A 14,108-nucleotide genomic window follows, 5' to 3' on the forward strand; every position below is an offset into this window, starting at 1 on the left:
TTTCTCCATGTGTTTGATGTCAGGGAAGGAAAAGGCTTGGATCTGCCACCCAACCTCACAGAACATGTTGTTACGATTCTAGAGATAATGGTAAAAAAACTTCAACACAGAAATGACATGCTGGGTTTATATAGAATATCAGGATATAAGAAACATATGCTCTTCTTTCTGCTTCATAAGAGTGAAGTCATACTGCCCAGATGAATTCTTACCTGGAGTAGCAGAGAAATATTGTGCAAAAAGATTAGTTACCAATTTTAGATAACTCTTTAAACAAAATGCACTCCTCAGATCTGGCTAATCAGGTCAGTTAAAAAGGCAAAGTTGTTTTTTTTTTTTTTTTTATCTGCAAGAAAATGTTTATTCTTTGTAAACCCCACAGAAAAAAATAATGCAGCCAAGACCAAGTATTTAACGAAAGTAGTGCCAAAAAGGCAGCAAAATGGGGGAACCTCAACACAAAAAGTCAGTGACAATATTTCATGTTTTGCACAAAGATGAAAAACCTATGACATTTCTGAGTAACACTTTCATGGTGACAATTACACAAGATGATTCAAAAATGCAAATGACAGCAACATGCACATCTGGCTAAAGCTAGAAGTTTTATCCCAAAATAATATCTGTGATTAAAACGATGAATCTTTAATACTTCTATTTGATTGATTTTCTTGTCCTACTTCATGTTTGAAATGAGGCAAACATGCCAATTAACATGAAACCTTTCCTTTTTTTTATTACTTTTTTTTTTTTTTTAAAAGAAGAACTTTGTCCTTCCAGAGTCCACTGCAGGTTTGCAAAATCATAATGTTTGGTTTGTAATTTTGCTAGTTTCCAATACAATTTTGCTTCCTCCCCCCACCCTCCCCAATCTTAAACACTTCAGAAGTTGCCAGTGCAAACACTTTCTACCAATGTATAATATACATTTTTACTGAAATCTTTGTGCAATTTATGAGTTGCTTTTAAAAACTCTTAAAACTCCTTGGCACAACAGCTGAGAAATATTCAACTCCATTTAAATTGTCAAATACAAGATGTTGTAAATATAAATCACAGCTGAATAAAATAAAAAAACCCAGAACTGCAGATTTATTAGCCAGCTTTGCAGTCTCTTGTATACAATATAATGCACAATTCCACCTTCACAATAACGCTTCCTATATTAATATTGTGCCTTCTCTGATGTATTATAATCAAGGCAAGTTACAGAACACTGCTGATTTTGTATCAAAATAAACAGAAGATGTAACCCTGGTTTGTAATGAACATCCAAATTACCATGAACAATTTGCAGTAGACTCTGTAATGAGCTTGATATATAAGCTAGATGACAGTGAAGGGGGAAAAAATAGTTTAACTATCAAGTTTCCTCTTGAAATGTCTTCTCCCAAGGCACTGTGAACAAGACTGTTAGCAATTCTCAATGACTAAAAACACCAATGGGAATATTTATATTTCACACAACAACCACCATCACATCATCTATTCTCGTTACTTATTCTTTCCCTTAAATGATGCCCCTTAAATTTGTTTGGTCCTTTGAGGGGTAATTAAATTATTTTCTGCAACATTACATACCTTTATTTAATACAGCTATAAATCAAAGCTTTGTTGGATTATTTAACCCTTTCACTCTAAAAAGTGAAGAATTTTCATCATTATCCCTTATGACTCTGATTTGCAATTTTAGCTTGATTATTTAAAAAAAAAAAAGAAAGGGTTCAGAATCAAGCAAAGCCCTGTGTTTTTCAAGAGGAAACCATGCAAGAGTACATAAAAAGGCAAAATCGGCTACTTGAAAACCAAGAGTTGTTTTTAATGCATTGGCCAAGAAAAATAAATTGCAAAGTTCTGTGAGGTTTTCTAAAAATTTACAAGAAAAACCGATGGGCAGTTCTAGTCAAATATTGATCTTTTTTCCCCCCTTTCTGTTTTAAATGACAAATACAGTCTCACACAATACAATTTCATCTTGACTGCAAGAGATACTCCTGTGCGATGCCTTCGGTCTGACAAAATTGTTGGGCAAAAAGAAAGTTGGCATTCATTTTTTCAAGGGTTGATAAACGGAGGCATTGGGATCAAGTCCAGAAGGGCTGGTCTCCACAAATTTGGAAGAGTAATGTGGGGAAACAGGACTCAGAGTGCTGGTGGCTGCATTGTATGTTATGCTGGGCATCACGGCCATAACTTCTGCTATCCTCTGTTTTAGGTCCTTGATTTCCTGGTCTTTTTGAATGATTTGCCCTGGAACAGCAAAGAGTGTCACTTAGAACAAGCAGCATATTTTCATCCAGCACTGGCAGCCCCCCCCCACACCCCAGACTACAGTTTGAGAAAAGCTGAGACAGAGGCCTGGTCTAGACTACGACTTTAGGTCGAATTTAGCAGCGTTACCTCGATTTAAGCCTGGACCCGTCCACACAATGAAGCCCTTTTTTCCCCCCGACTTAAAGGGCTCTTTAAAATCGATTTCTTTATTCCACCTCCGACAAGGGGATTAGCGCTGAAATTGGCCTTGCCGGCTCGAATTTAGGATCGTGTGGACGCAATTCGACGGTATTGGCCTCCGGGAGCTATCCCAGAGTGCTACATTGTGACCGCTCTGGACAGTGATCTCAACTCAGATGCATTGGCCAGGGTAGACAGGAAAAGGCCCACGAACTTTTGAATTTCATTTCCTGTTTGGCCAGCGTGTTTGCAGAGCTCATCAGCATGATGTGCACATTGCCCGGGCCGTACTTTGTGAGAAGTCTATGACCATGTCCCTCTCGTCACCGCGCTGCCATCACCTCCTTGCCTGGTTTTGCACGAAACAATTGTCTGCCGTTGCTCTGACGGAGGGAGGGGCGACTGATGACATGGCTTACAGGGAATTAAAATCAACAAAAGGGGTGGCTTTGCATCAAGGAGAAACACAAACAACTGTCACACAGAATGGCCCCCTCAAGGATTGAACTCAAAACTCTTGTTTTGTGAAATCAACGGCCTGCTAAACCCAATCGGGTCAATTTCTTGTTTTGATCCATCTATCTTTTACATCTTAGGCTGGCAGCAGACTGTGCAGTACGACTGCAAGCCATCGTCATCTCCTGGCTGCTCAGCAGAAGATGGGAATGACCTGGCTGAGTCACTCCCATGTCTGCCCAGGTGCCCCTGACCGATCTCACTGAGGTTGGCTAAAAGAGCACCCAGGAACATGACGACGATGGCTACCAATCATAATGCACCGTCTACCGCCAAAAGGCAATGAGCTGCTGCTGTGTAGCAATGCAGTCCCACGTCTCCTAGCACCCAGGAGACGTATGGTGACCTGAGTGGGCTCCATGCTTGCCGTGGTATGGTGTCTGTTCAGGTAACCCAGGCAAAAAGGCGCAAAACGATTGTCTGCTGTTGCTTTCATGGAGGGAGGGAGAGAGAGAGAGGGGGGCCTGACGACATGTACCCAGAACCACCCACGACACTGTTTTTGCCCCATCAGGCATTGGGATCTCAACCCAGAATCCCAATGGGCAGTGGAGACTGCGGGAACTGTGGGATAGCTACTTACAGCTACCCCAGTGCAATGCTCCAGAAGTCGATGCTAGCCTCGGTACTGTGGACGCAGTCCGCCGACTTAATGCACTTAGAGCATTTTGTGTGTGTGGGGGACACACACACAATCGACTACAAAAACGATTTCTAAAAAACGACTTCTATAAATTCAACCTAATTTCGTAGTGTTGACACACCCAGAGAAACTGACCGAGCAAAACAGTCAAAAGGAAGTTCACGGTTCTAACACTATCTTGGCAAGCCAAACAAATATTGGTTTATTACAATTGAACAAAAGTTAATGTAGATTTGTACTCCTCCATAATTACCGTCAGAGTTTAAACTATTAGAATTCAGTAGCAGAAATAATCTTTCAGCACAATGTTATTATCTTGATGTCCACACTTCATTAGCACCCAGACAGAACAAGAGTTATCTACCTATTAAGACTGTACTTTACTTTTTATTTAAAAAATTTCCTATTTCCACTCTCCATTTTTATAAGTCCCTTTGAGGAATGTGAAGGTATTGTTTTTCCCATTTTAGGTGTAGAATATGTTTATGCATCCTTGCAAGACCATTCTGACTATTTATAAGCCCAGGCAAAAAAATAACTCCACAATGACAGAAACCTAACATATCTACCTTACTAGTTAAAAAATTTTTTTTTGCTGCAGGCAAGTAAACTTCTGCAAGGATGCTCTGATGAATATTAAATGGAAAACCCTATTCATTTTTCTTCCTTGTTTGCACAGCAGAGACAAGTAGATATTAGCACAGGCCTGGGAATGGGTTGGTTAGTTAATGTTTTGCTCCCTCTTCTGGCTGCAGTGGCAGACTACAACAGTGCACACATCCTAAAAAGTCTGTGTTCTTTCCCACTCTTCAAAGATATCATGGTGGCTTTTTTTTTTTTTTTTTAAATAACTAGAGAATATTTGCCACACAGATGTGAGAACTGGCTATTAAAGTATTTGACAAAATTCCTTTTACACTTTCTAACTGTTTTTTTAAAGAGAGAAGGTGGACGAGCTCTCTTTCATTGGAGCAACTTCCGTTCATGAGAAGGAGAAGCTTTCGCGCCACACTGAGCTCTTCTTCAGGTTCGGGTAATGACTTCTTTCGAAGAGCGCTGTGGGGCTCGAAAGTTTGTCTCCCACACCAATGCCACAGGACTCTTCACTGCTTTTCACCAATGGAAGTTGCTCCAATAAGAGATATTAGCTCACCTACCTTGTCTCTCTAGCATCCTGGGACTGACATGACTACAACTACCCTGAACATAACTTTTTTTAAAGCTTTTTGTTGCTCTGGTTAGAGAGAGATTTCTACAGTACGATATCTGAATGCGTACGTTCCTAACTAACAACCACTAACAGATGATTTTATTGTCTTTGATTCAACAGTAGGGGGAAATTAGGTGAATCCTCTAGGACATCTAATCCATCCCATAATCCCCACAGTATATTTTCTACTGTTTCAGTTAATAGTAGTAGGTGAATAAAACTACTGTACTTTACCTTGGGCAATCTCAAGCTGCCGTTTTGCATCTCCTAATGCAGAGAACAGATCCAACTTAATTCTTGTCTCTGCACTCAGGCTGTTCTCTAAGTGCTGTGTTTTATCTTGCATGGCTGAAAGTGCTGACATTAACACCTCAGTATCCTTCTCATTTTCCTTGTATTTCCGCAGCTCCTGCAGAAGTAATTAAGACAAAAACGTTAGTCATGCGGACTTCAAGCATGAGTATAGACAGGTCTTTCTTTTTTCCCCTCAGCACACCACTGGGCCTAGTATGCTGTCAGATGGTAGTTAATTATTATAGTACCCTTAATTACACATGGCTTTGTACAAGTGAATAATAATACTGTACAAACATAATGCAAGGATGTGAGAAAAACCCATTTACTCGCCCCACCCAACCCCTCAGCTCTATGTTACTGCAACCCTTGCTCTCTCCGCAGCTCATCACCACCCTTGGAGTGCCAGCGGGGGAAGTACGAGTTGCTCACTGTGGAACATGAACAACTGATGTTTGGGATGGGGAAACAGAACCCCCAACACTGAATTTTATATAAAGAACTTTAGATTGTTATCTTAACTGATGTAGTATAAATGGACAACAAAAGATCTGCTCCAACTGTATATCGTTTAAAGCAATGGTTCTGTACACAGAGATATTCCAGGGGGCTTCATCAACTCATCTAGATATTTGCCTAGTTTTACAACTGACTAGCAAAGCAAGTACAAACTAAAATTTTATACAGACAATAACTTGTTTATACTGCTCTGTATACTATACACTGAAATGTAAGTACAATAATTATATTCCAATTGATCTGTTTTATAATTATATGGTAAAAATGAGAGAGTAAGCAATTTCCCCCTAATAGTGTGCTGTTACACTTTTGTATTTTTATGTCTGATTTTGTAAGCAAGTTGTTTCTAAGTGAGGTGAAATTTGGGGGTATAAGACAAATCAGACTCCTGAAAGGGGTACAGTCGTCTGAAAAGGTTGAAAACCACTGATTTAAAGTGACAATGAGTAAATGTGAAACATTGAGCTATTACAGTTGCTCAGGAAGAACCAAGATGTAACCACATTTCTAAATTCAGCTGGGGAGTGTTCTGGGCTTTCTAACTATTCCACAAATCCACAACTCAATTAAAAGAAAAAAAATTAATTACTCTGCACAAAGACAATCAATCAATAAGCCTTGAAATACAAATATTAATATTTCACAATTTAAAAAAATATTAAAAAACTAGTATTTTTAAACAGAAAAATGTGTAAAATAAAATATAGTGGAGAAAGGCTCTGCAGAAAAGGTATTAATGCGACAACAAAACTTACATAGAAGTAACAGTTTGAAAAATGCAAAAAAAGCCACAGTCATGATTGGTAATGACAACCTATTTTCAAAACAAACATTCTTGGAAAACAGACTGTACTTGTTTTCAGAATACCTATTTTGGCAATCCCATGGAAAGCTGGGATATATGCGCTATTTGTACAAACTCTCAGATCATGAAGATCAGAAGACAGTACACAGTAAAAAAATATCCACATATCAAAGTTAAGGATCTGACATACAAATTCTCAGTTCACTATCTGATTCTGTCCTTAGAAGCGTGTTTTAAAGAAAAAAAAAATCACACTCATTTGAACTTTTTTACCTACTCTTGTTACAAGCAAGATAAATGAGCATAACAAAAATGAAAGAAAAAGATATTATTTTAGTTTTACTTTGGCTGTACTGTGTCTAATCAGTGCAGTTTCACTGCTTCCCCTCTATACTCCATTTCTGTTTGTGTGGGGCTTTCTAGCAGCGACAGGGGAGAGGAAAACATTTTAAAAATGGGAAACCATTGACTGCAAAACAACAGAAATACCAGATAGGTTCAGGAACAGATGTAGCCTCAGACTCTGCTTTCAAAATTTTTAAAACTGAGTTGCTTTCAATCTGTTCCTTTCAACTTTTCCACTTTTACCAAAAGTTATTTTATGTTAGTAAGAACCTTATTCCTCATCAGGGAAGAGGACTCTTACAAGGGTTTCTGGGCTGGCAATGTGTTCCTACATAGGGGCATGCAGGTTTAGAATTATGAGTTAACTTATCTGGATCAGCTAGTTTAGGGGAAAAAACCTACAAGTAAACAACAAGGTGGTGAGGATGTAAGAAACTATCAATCTTCCTCACCCCCAAACCCTAATGTCAGACGTGCATGAAAAAATTGTGCAAGATGCTGGAAGTCCCCTAGGAAGGTCCATCAACTTAACTGAGGGTTGAAGCACTCAACACATTGCAGGTCTGAGCCATGAGTGCCTTCTCATTACCTGAACTTTCATTTCTAGTTCTCGTATCTGTTCTTCTTTCAGCTTTATGTCAATTGTTAGCTTCTTGCATTCTGTCTCCAGCTCTCTGATACGATTCCGTAAAGTTTCAGTGCATTCTCCTCTGTGAAGGAAGTGTTATCAGAAAAGGGAGTGAAACAAAAATTACTCTTCTGCTATTGTCCCTGAAAGGTTCAGATCAGTCAAGTTACTATGAATATTGCTGAATAAAATGAGAAAAGAGAATAATGGGATTTTTTAAATGAAAGAATTTCTCTCATGAAGTTAAGACAAAAGGATGTAAAAACATTACCCAAGGTTATGCCTTAAACATTAGGAAGTTTGGGACATTTGTGAGCCATGTAGAAAAGAAACAGTAGGAATTAGTATTTCAGCTATTTGAGGGCTTCATGGATTAAAGACATCCTATGTTTATGCATTTTGAAGAATCCCCCAAATGCTTTCCAACTATTTATCTATAGCATCACCAGAATGCAGCCACCTCTGGGATGAAGAGTGGTAATCAGCCAGAGCATGGCACCTTGGGTACAACAATGGAGGTCTGAGATAGAGAAGAAATTTTGTCCAAGGTTGCTGGGTCAAACTTTGATTCATATAAAAAGTAATTTAGTGTCTTTAATATCCAGGGGCGGCTCTACAAATTTGGCCGCCCCAAGCAATCATGCCCGGGAGGCACCCCCGAGCTGCGGAAGCAGCGGACCTCCTGCGGGCATGACTGTGGAGGGTCCGCTGGTCGCGCGGCTCAGCTGGACCTCCCGCAGCTGCGGGCGGTTCGCTGGTCCGGCGGCTCCGGTTGAGCTGCCGCAGTCATGCCTGCGGGAGGTCCAGCCGAGCCGCGGGACCAGCGAACCGTCCGCAGTCATGCCTGCGGCAGGTCTGGTCGTCCCCGGGCTCCGGTGGACCTCCCGCAGGCATGACTGCGGCAGGTCCGCCGGCCCAGCCTGCCGCCCCCCTGGGAAAGGGCCGCCCCAGGCGGGTGCTTGCCCCGCTGGGCTCTAGAGCCGCCCCTGTTAATATCCATACAGAACAGGTAGGGCCTTTGTTTTTTAGGGATGCACATAACACAAATAGTACAATGACTCTGCATGAACCTGATCAATGTAAAGCATATACATTATCAGGATTCACCATCTCGTGAATTTACTATAGGTGGGTGCTAAGACTCAACACCCAGAACTACGCGAGGATACATTTCCTACTTCCTCCCACTGCTTTTATGCAAAAAAATTACATAAACTAAGATTCTATACCATGATAGATATTTGATTCTCCTCCCACACAAAACCAAAGTCAGCTTCCTGCAAATTCCCCCTTTATGTAGAAAAGAAGAAAGGCGTTTCAGTGGCAACAGCTATAACTCAACTCCATTCTACAGTATATCATTAACAGGGCTCGTTTTCAAGCCTTAGATATTTTGATTAATTCTCTAGCATCATGAAAAATGTAGACTTTAAAGGTTGTTTCCTAGTATGGGTGAAGAGAAATTACATAGAGGATGCTAATATAACTGCTTTGTCTTAAAATTTTATTTCACCCATTAAACGTTAGACTTTCATCCCTAACACAAAGCTAAGTTACCGGGAGAAAGATTTTTATGATACCCATTTTCATATGCGCATACAGCACACAAAGTAATTTATTTCCAGACACTTGAATTCACTAAGACATGTCTACTGGATAGTTACCAGAATGATAAAAACACAGTTGCTGAAATTTATGATTCTGTTTTATGGTACAAACTAATAATTTTGTGCTAGTAGCTCATGTCAGTACCAGACATTTAAATTAAGGCAAAACTCATCTTGTGGAGATCCCCAGATCTGCCTTTTGCCTCTAAAAAGTCGCTTGTATCAATGATCTTTCAGGTATACCCAGTTGCCCTGAAACACTTCACTAACTTCGGGATTCTCCTTGCAAGGTAGCCTGGAAGGAGTAGACCAGGTGGCCGCTCTCAGAGATGCTATCAATACCATTTCATGGCAGCAAATGGTTATATGATACTGTCAGCATCTCCCTTGACAACATAATCCAGTGCTGAACACGTAAATCCTTTAATGGGCCCTACAGGATCAGGCCCTTAGAGACTAAGTGCATTATCTCAGTGACTCACTCAATTGCCACCAACCCGGAGAGCAGCAGTCCCAAGTGATCAAAGATTTACTTTTAGCGCATCTCAAAGAATCTGCCAATATACTACCACTTCTTTCCTCCCACTCACCAATCCCTCCATGACAGATCACTACACAACACGTTTTCTATATTTTAAGTGAAGATGGAGTAGCCCATGCAATTACAGTCAATTGCTTTGGGAATCACCTTTTTCACACCAAACTTTTCTTGGACATTTAACAAGCTAGAGGCCAGCTTCTATTTAGTAAGATAGTTCTTCAAAAAAACTAATAGGAGCACAAGTAGAGCACCACTGAACCTCTGACCAATGGTGCTTTCTTGAATGTGTGCCACAATTCCCTTTGGTTTGTTTTTTTACCTTCAGAAAAAAAGCAAACTATTTCCCAATTAAATACTCTATTAACATATGCCAAAGGACAATATGTAAATTACTTTTTAAATACAAACCAAAGCTCATGTAAGAGTTATATTAAGATAGTACTCTAAACACCTAAAATATACTAAGATCAAAATAAGTGAAAACACAGTGGAGTTTACTTAAAATATTTTAATTATTTTCAGAATCAACTTACAAAAAAAATATTCTTCCTTTCATAAACTATATAAATCCTAAAACAAAATATATTCCCTTCAAACAAAGAAAATATAGTGATAAGCTAGCAAGTTTGTTATGTTTTGCAACTTAAAGGGGCACCATCAACAAGAAATCTGCTCTACTTAAAAATAGCTAAAAAAAGTCAGTTTTTACATTCGTCATCCCACATGCCAAGTCCCCTAGCCATCTTCTGTGACATCACATTTTCCTATTTTTAATTATGTATTTCTCTTCCCTTTTGCTGTGCGAAAGGGCCCACAACTGACAGGGCAAACTGTATATTCAGAGGAAACTAAAAATGCTCACACACGAGTGCTGTTCAATACACCATATAAATAAAACGAATAAATCAAGGGAAATATTTTGCTCCTTAATCTTGCAATTGTAGGAATCTTTGGCCCCAATCTTGCAAGTCGCTCTACATGGGTGGACACCTGTGTCTACACAGAGGCTCACTGATTTCATGCTCCAGGGATCTGCTGTGCAACCAGTTGCAGGATTGGGGCCTTAGACATTATTTTTAACTTTAGTCACTGCTGAAAAAAAAAGCACACAAAGTGAGATCTTTAAGTTGATGGTGTCCCTTTAATATCTGTCTGACTCTCTATCAAAGGACAACACCTTGCTTTTGCAAATGGAATAGATAATGATCGAAAGCCTTTTCAGTTTCAACAATCCCAAAGAAAAGGCTATTAAAGCAAGAAGGTAGAGCAGGTCTACACTACGAGGCTAAGTCGACCTAAGTTATGCAACTCCAGCTACGTGAATAACGTACCTGCATTCAACGTACCTTAGGTCGAATTATTGCAGTGTCTACACTGTGCTGGGTTTCTCCCGTCGACTTACCTTATGCTTCTCGTTCCGGTGGCGTACCGGAGTCAACGGGAGAGCGGCGATCTGCAGTCGATTGAGCGGGTCTTCACTAGACCCACTAAAATCGACCCCCGATGGATTAATCGCCACAGTGTGGATCCACAGTAAGCGAAGACAAGCCCAGAGAATAAAATAAAGGTAAGTACCTGGTAGCAGCAGCAAATGCAACAGCACGTGCAGCAGTTGCTTCTTCCAACTTCTTTCTTTTCTTTTCCTCCATCAACTGTTTTTCTACAAAGGCTCGTGCCTCTTGCTCTGCTTTCAGTTTTTTCTCCAACTGGCTGATGGTTTGCTTGTCTTTTTGTTTCATTTGTACGGCATTATGTAATCTGAGGAGTAACAGTATATGCTTTTTTAATAACTTCTAGCCCTTTATTTTAAGGTGTGAAAAGATTCTTCCAAAGTTTAGGCCACAAATTTGTCTTTCTGGACCTACTGGACAGTGCTCTCCAGACTTCAAATCGTCTTTTAAAAACAATATAGACCTTTACCAAAATGTAATGAAACAGCACCCCAAGATTCACAAGGCAACACCACAGTGCTGAGAATTGTCTCCATGGTCTCTGCAGCAGCATACATTGGGCCCTATCTTAGGGGTGCTCTGTGTCTGTTGGCAGATCCTGAGCATCCTAAACTCCTATTGGCAGGAGTGCTGGAATAATTTTTATAGTGGGATGCTGAAAACGTAAACCATGTATTTGGTTGTTATTACTACTTCAGTAAAAGGGTTGCTGCCACCAAACTCGTCAATGACAAAATTTCCATTGACTTGAATAGATGCATGATTGGACCCAATACCACCAGTACAAAAATCAAGGAAGAAAAAGGTCTGTTTGATTTCATCACCACTGGGACGGGGGAGGGGGAGGGGATTCTTATTTGATAAATAACGATATCATCTGTATGGAAAAATGTTCAGACTTCTAAGAGGCTACTACAAAAGAGGAAGTAAAATGAGTTGTATGACCTTTAAAGCAATCTCTTAAGACATTTTTGTACATATATTTTCAATGGTGAAGGCAAAATTAAGCTCTTTAATTCTTTAGAAAACTCATGTAAGCTATATTGCTTGCAAAGAGCTTGAAATACCCTTTAAGGTGAGGGCAAGAAATGTTCATATGATGGCCAATTTTGAACAGTATAAAAACTTGACTTCTTGGTTGAGCGTGTTTTTTAAATAAAAACACCAACCCCTCCCCCCAACCTTACTTTATGCTGAAAGACTATTCTAACATGAGGGGGCACAACAAGGAAAACAGGTTACCAATTTCACTGAGGAAAAAAAGTTTTGATAGAGAGTTTATAGAGTTTTAGAAATGTGTCACCTTCAACTAGAGTTGAAAATGATTAGGCTACATTTGGAAAGCGACATTTCCACTTACTAATAAAATTGCCCTATGATTATTTAATCAGATGCCTTGAAGATAAAAGGGACTAATCCCGCTTGCCTTATTCTGTATCATATATGAACCATGGGACCACCAGTGAGAAAGTAAGGTAAATAGCATTTGCCCCAGTATCCAGGTCAGTATGCTGCCAGTCTTTAATCAAAGACAACATGCTGCATTTGCTCAGTTCATAGTCTATACACAGTTCTGTAGCAAAACATACTTGTTCTGAAGCAGCTCATTTTCTTGTCGGAGCTGTCCAATTTCAGATCGAATTCCCCGCTCCGTGCTAGTCAGAGAACTGATCTGACTACGTAGCTCCTGTTCAGTTTGCCTGCTTGCCTGCAGGTCAGCCTTTAACTTTTTAATATCTTGTTCCAACCTAAGATAAGGAGAAGCATTAAAAAAAAAAAAAAGAATTTCAACTGTAACTCCCCAACCTTCCCAAGGCCCAATTTTTTATATTAAGTTTTTTACACATAAAAAAAAGAAACGAAACACAGTAAACATACCTCCTGATATTCCATTGTGTGTAACCCTTGTCCCGCCATACCCTCTCTTCCCTATACTTTGTCATCCCTTGCTATTTTATGTGTAATTTAGGTTGCAAGCAAGAATCTGTCAATTTTATTTTCCTATAAACCACCATTGCACACCTATGATACCGAACAAAAATATAAGTATCCTTATTAAGTACAGTCCACATACTACATGACAGGGGTACTGTATGACATTTTTATATTGACAGATACAGAGGACCATGTTCAGGAATTACATCTTCAAAATGCACTGTAATAAATATACCTATTTTTTTTCCAAAATAAACAAATCTCCTTTTCCCTTCCCAAACAGTATAAACATTCATAACTTTTTCAATTTTATATTTATTCTGCAAAAAAAAGGAGCATGTATATTCCAGTTTCCTCATACACAAAGAAAGTATTGTGACGCTGTAACACAAATCTTATGGAATTATGATTTCTCACAGCAGAACTGAAACATACAAGTTTGAAAAGTGTCAACACTGAGATGTACAAATAAACCAATGTTTACCCTTTTTGCCAAGTAAGAGTTTGCTTTGAAGTTACCAATGGCTCAAACTATGGCATATTAGTACTTTTCATCTAAAAGTTAATTTCTTCTTAAATCATGTAATCTGTAGAACCAAAATACAAGATGTATTTCATAAAGGCTTTATACAAAGAACAGGTTCACATCCCAACTGTTCCATTAGAAAGAGTGCCTGGAATATCTACTCGAAATCTGGTAAAGGATAAAAATACTAATCTGCATTCCAGATAAAAAAGTAATTCAGCTTTATATTTTTCTGTGCATGTAATCACTGAAAATACACACAAAGAGATATACAAGGGTTGTGAAATCGGAAATTTACTTTTAATCCTTCCTGACCAGAGACCTTCTGCTGTACATTTTATGTTTATAAATAATATTTGATAAGGAATTGCCCAAACTGTAATTAAAGCATTTGAAACAAACTAAAAATTGTCTAATAATCACACACATTAGGTTAACATGAATGAAGCATCAGATTATGGATTTATATTTATTCAGATTTTAAAAAAATCCTTTGTGCTTAAGACAATAACATATTGCATAGATAAATAAAAGATCATCTCTTACAAGTGTAAGCATTATATACCAGTTAAGATGGAGCCAAATATGATTTTTAGTTACACACATGTAATTCCCATGTGCTCAGTGACACATG

At 39.0% G+C, this 14,108-nt stretch overlaps 1 protein-coding gene across 2 annotated transcripts in view; it reads right to left on the minus strand.

Moving 5' to 3' along the window:
- Window positions 1-728: 728 nt before the first annotated feature.
- Window positions 729-14,108, minus strand: part of MACO1 (macoilin 1) — a 48,957-nt gene continuing 35,577 nt past the window's right edge. For both annotated transcript variants that reach the window (XM_039511344.1, XM_039511343.1), the window contains exons 7-11: window positions 12,603-12,761; window positions 11,138-11,320; window positions 7,376-7,496; window positions 5,058-5,232; window positions 729-2,250 (exon numbers count right to left, since the gene is read on the minus strand). In XM_039511344.1, the coding sequence (XP_039367278.1) occupies window positions 2,048-2,250; window positions 5,058-5,232; window positions 7,376-7,496; window positions 11,138-11,320; window positions 12,603-12,761 (841 nt within the window). In that variant the 3' untranslated portion in view covers window positions 729-2,047. The remainder of the gene's footprint in view (window positions 2,251-5,057; window positions 5,233-7,375; window positions 7,497-11,137; window positions 11,321-12,602; window positions 12,762-14,108) is intronic.

This window comes from Mauremys reevesii, linkage group 23, assembly GCF_016161935.1.
Source record: "Mauremys reevesii isolate NIE-2019 linkage group 23, ASM1616193v1, whole genome shotgun sequence".
Taxonomy (NCBI): Eukaryota; Metazoa; Chordata; order Testudines; family Geoemydidae; genus Mauremys; species Mauremys reevesii.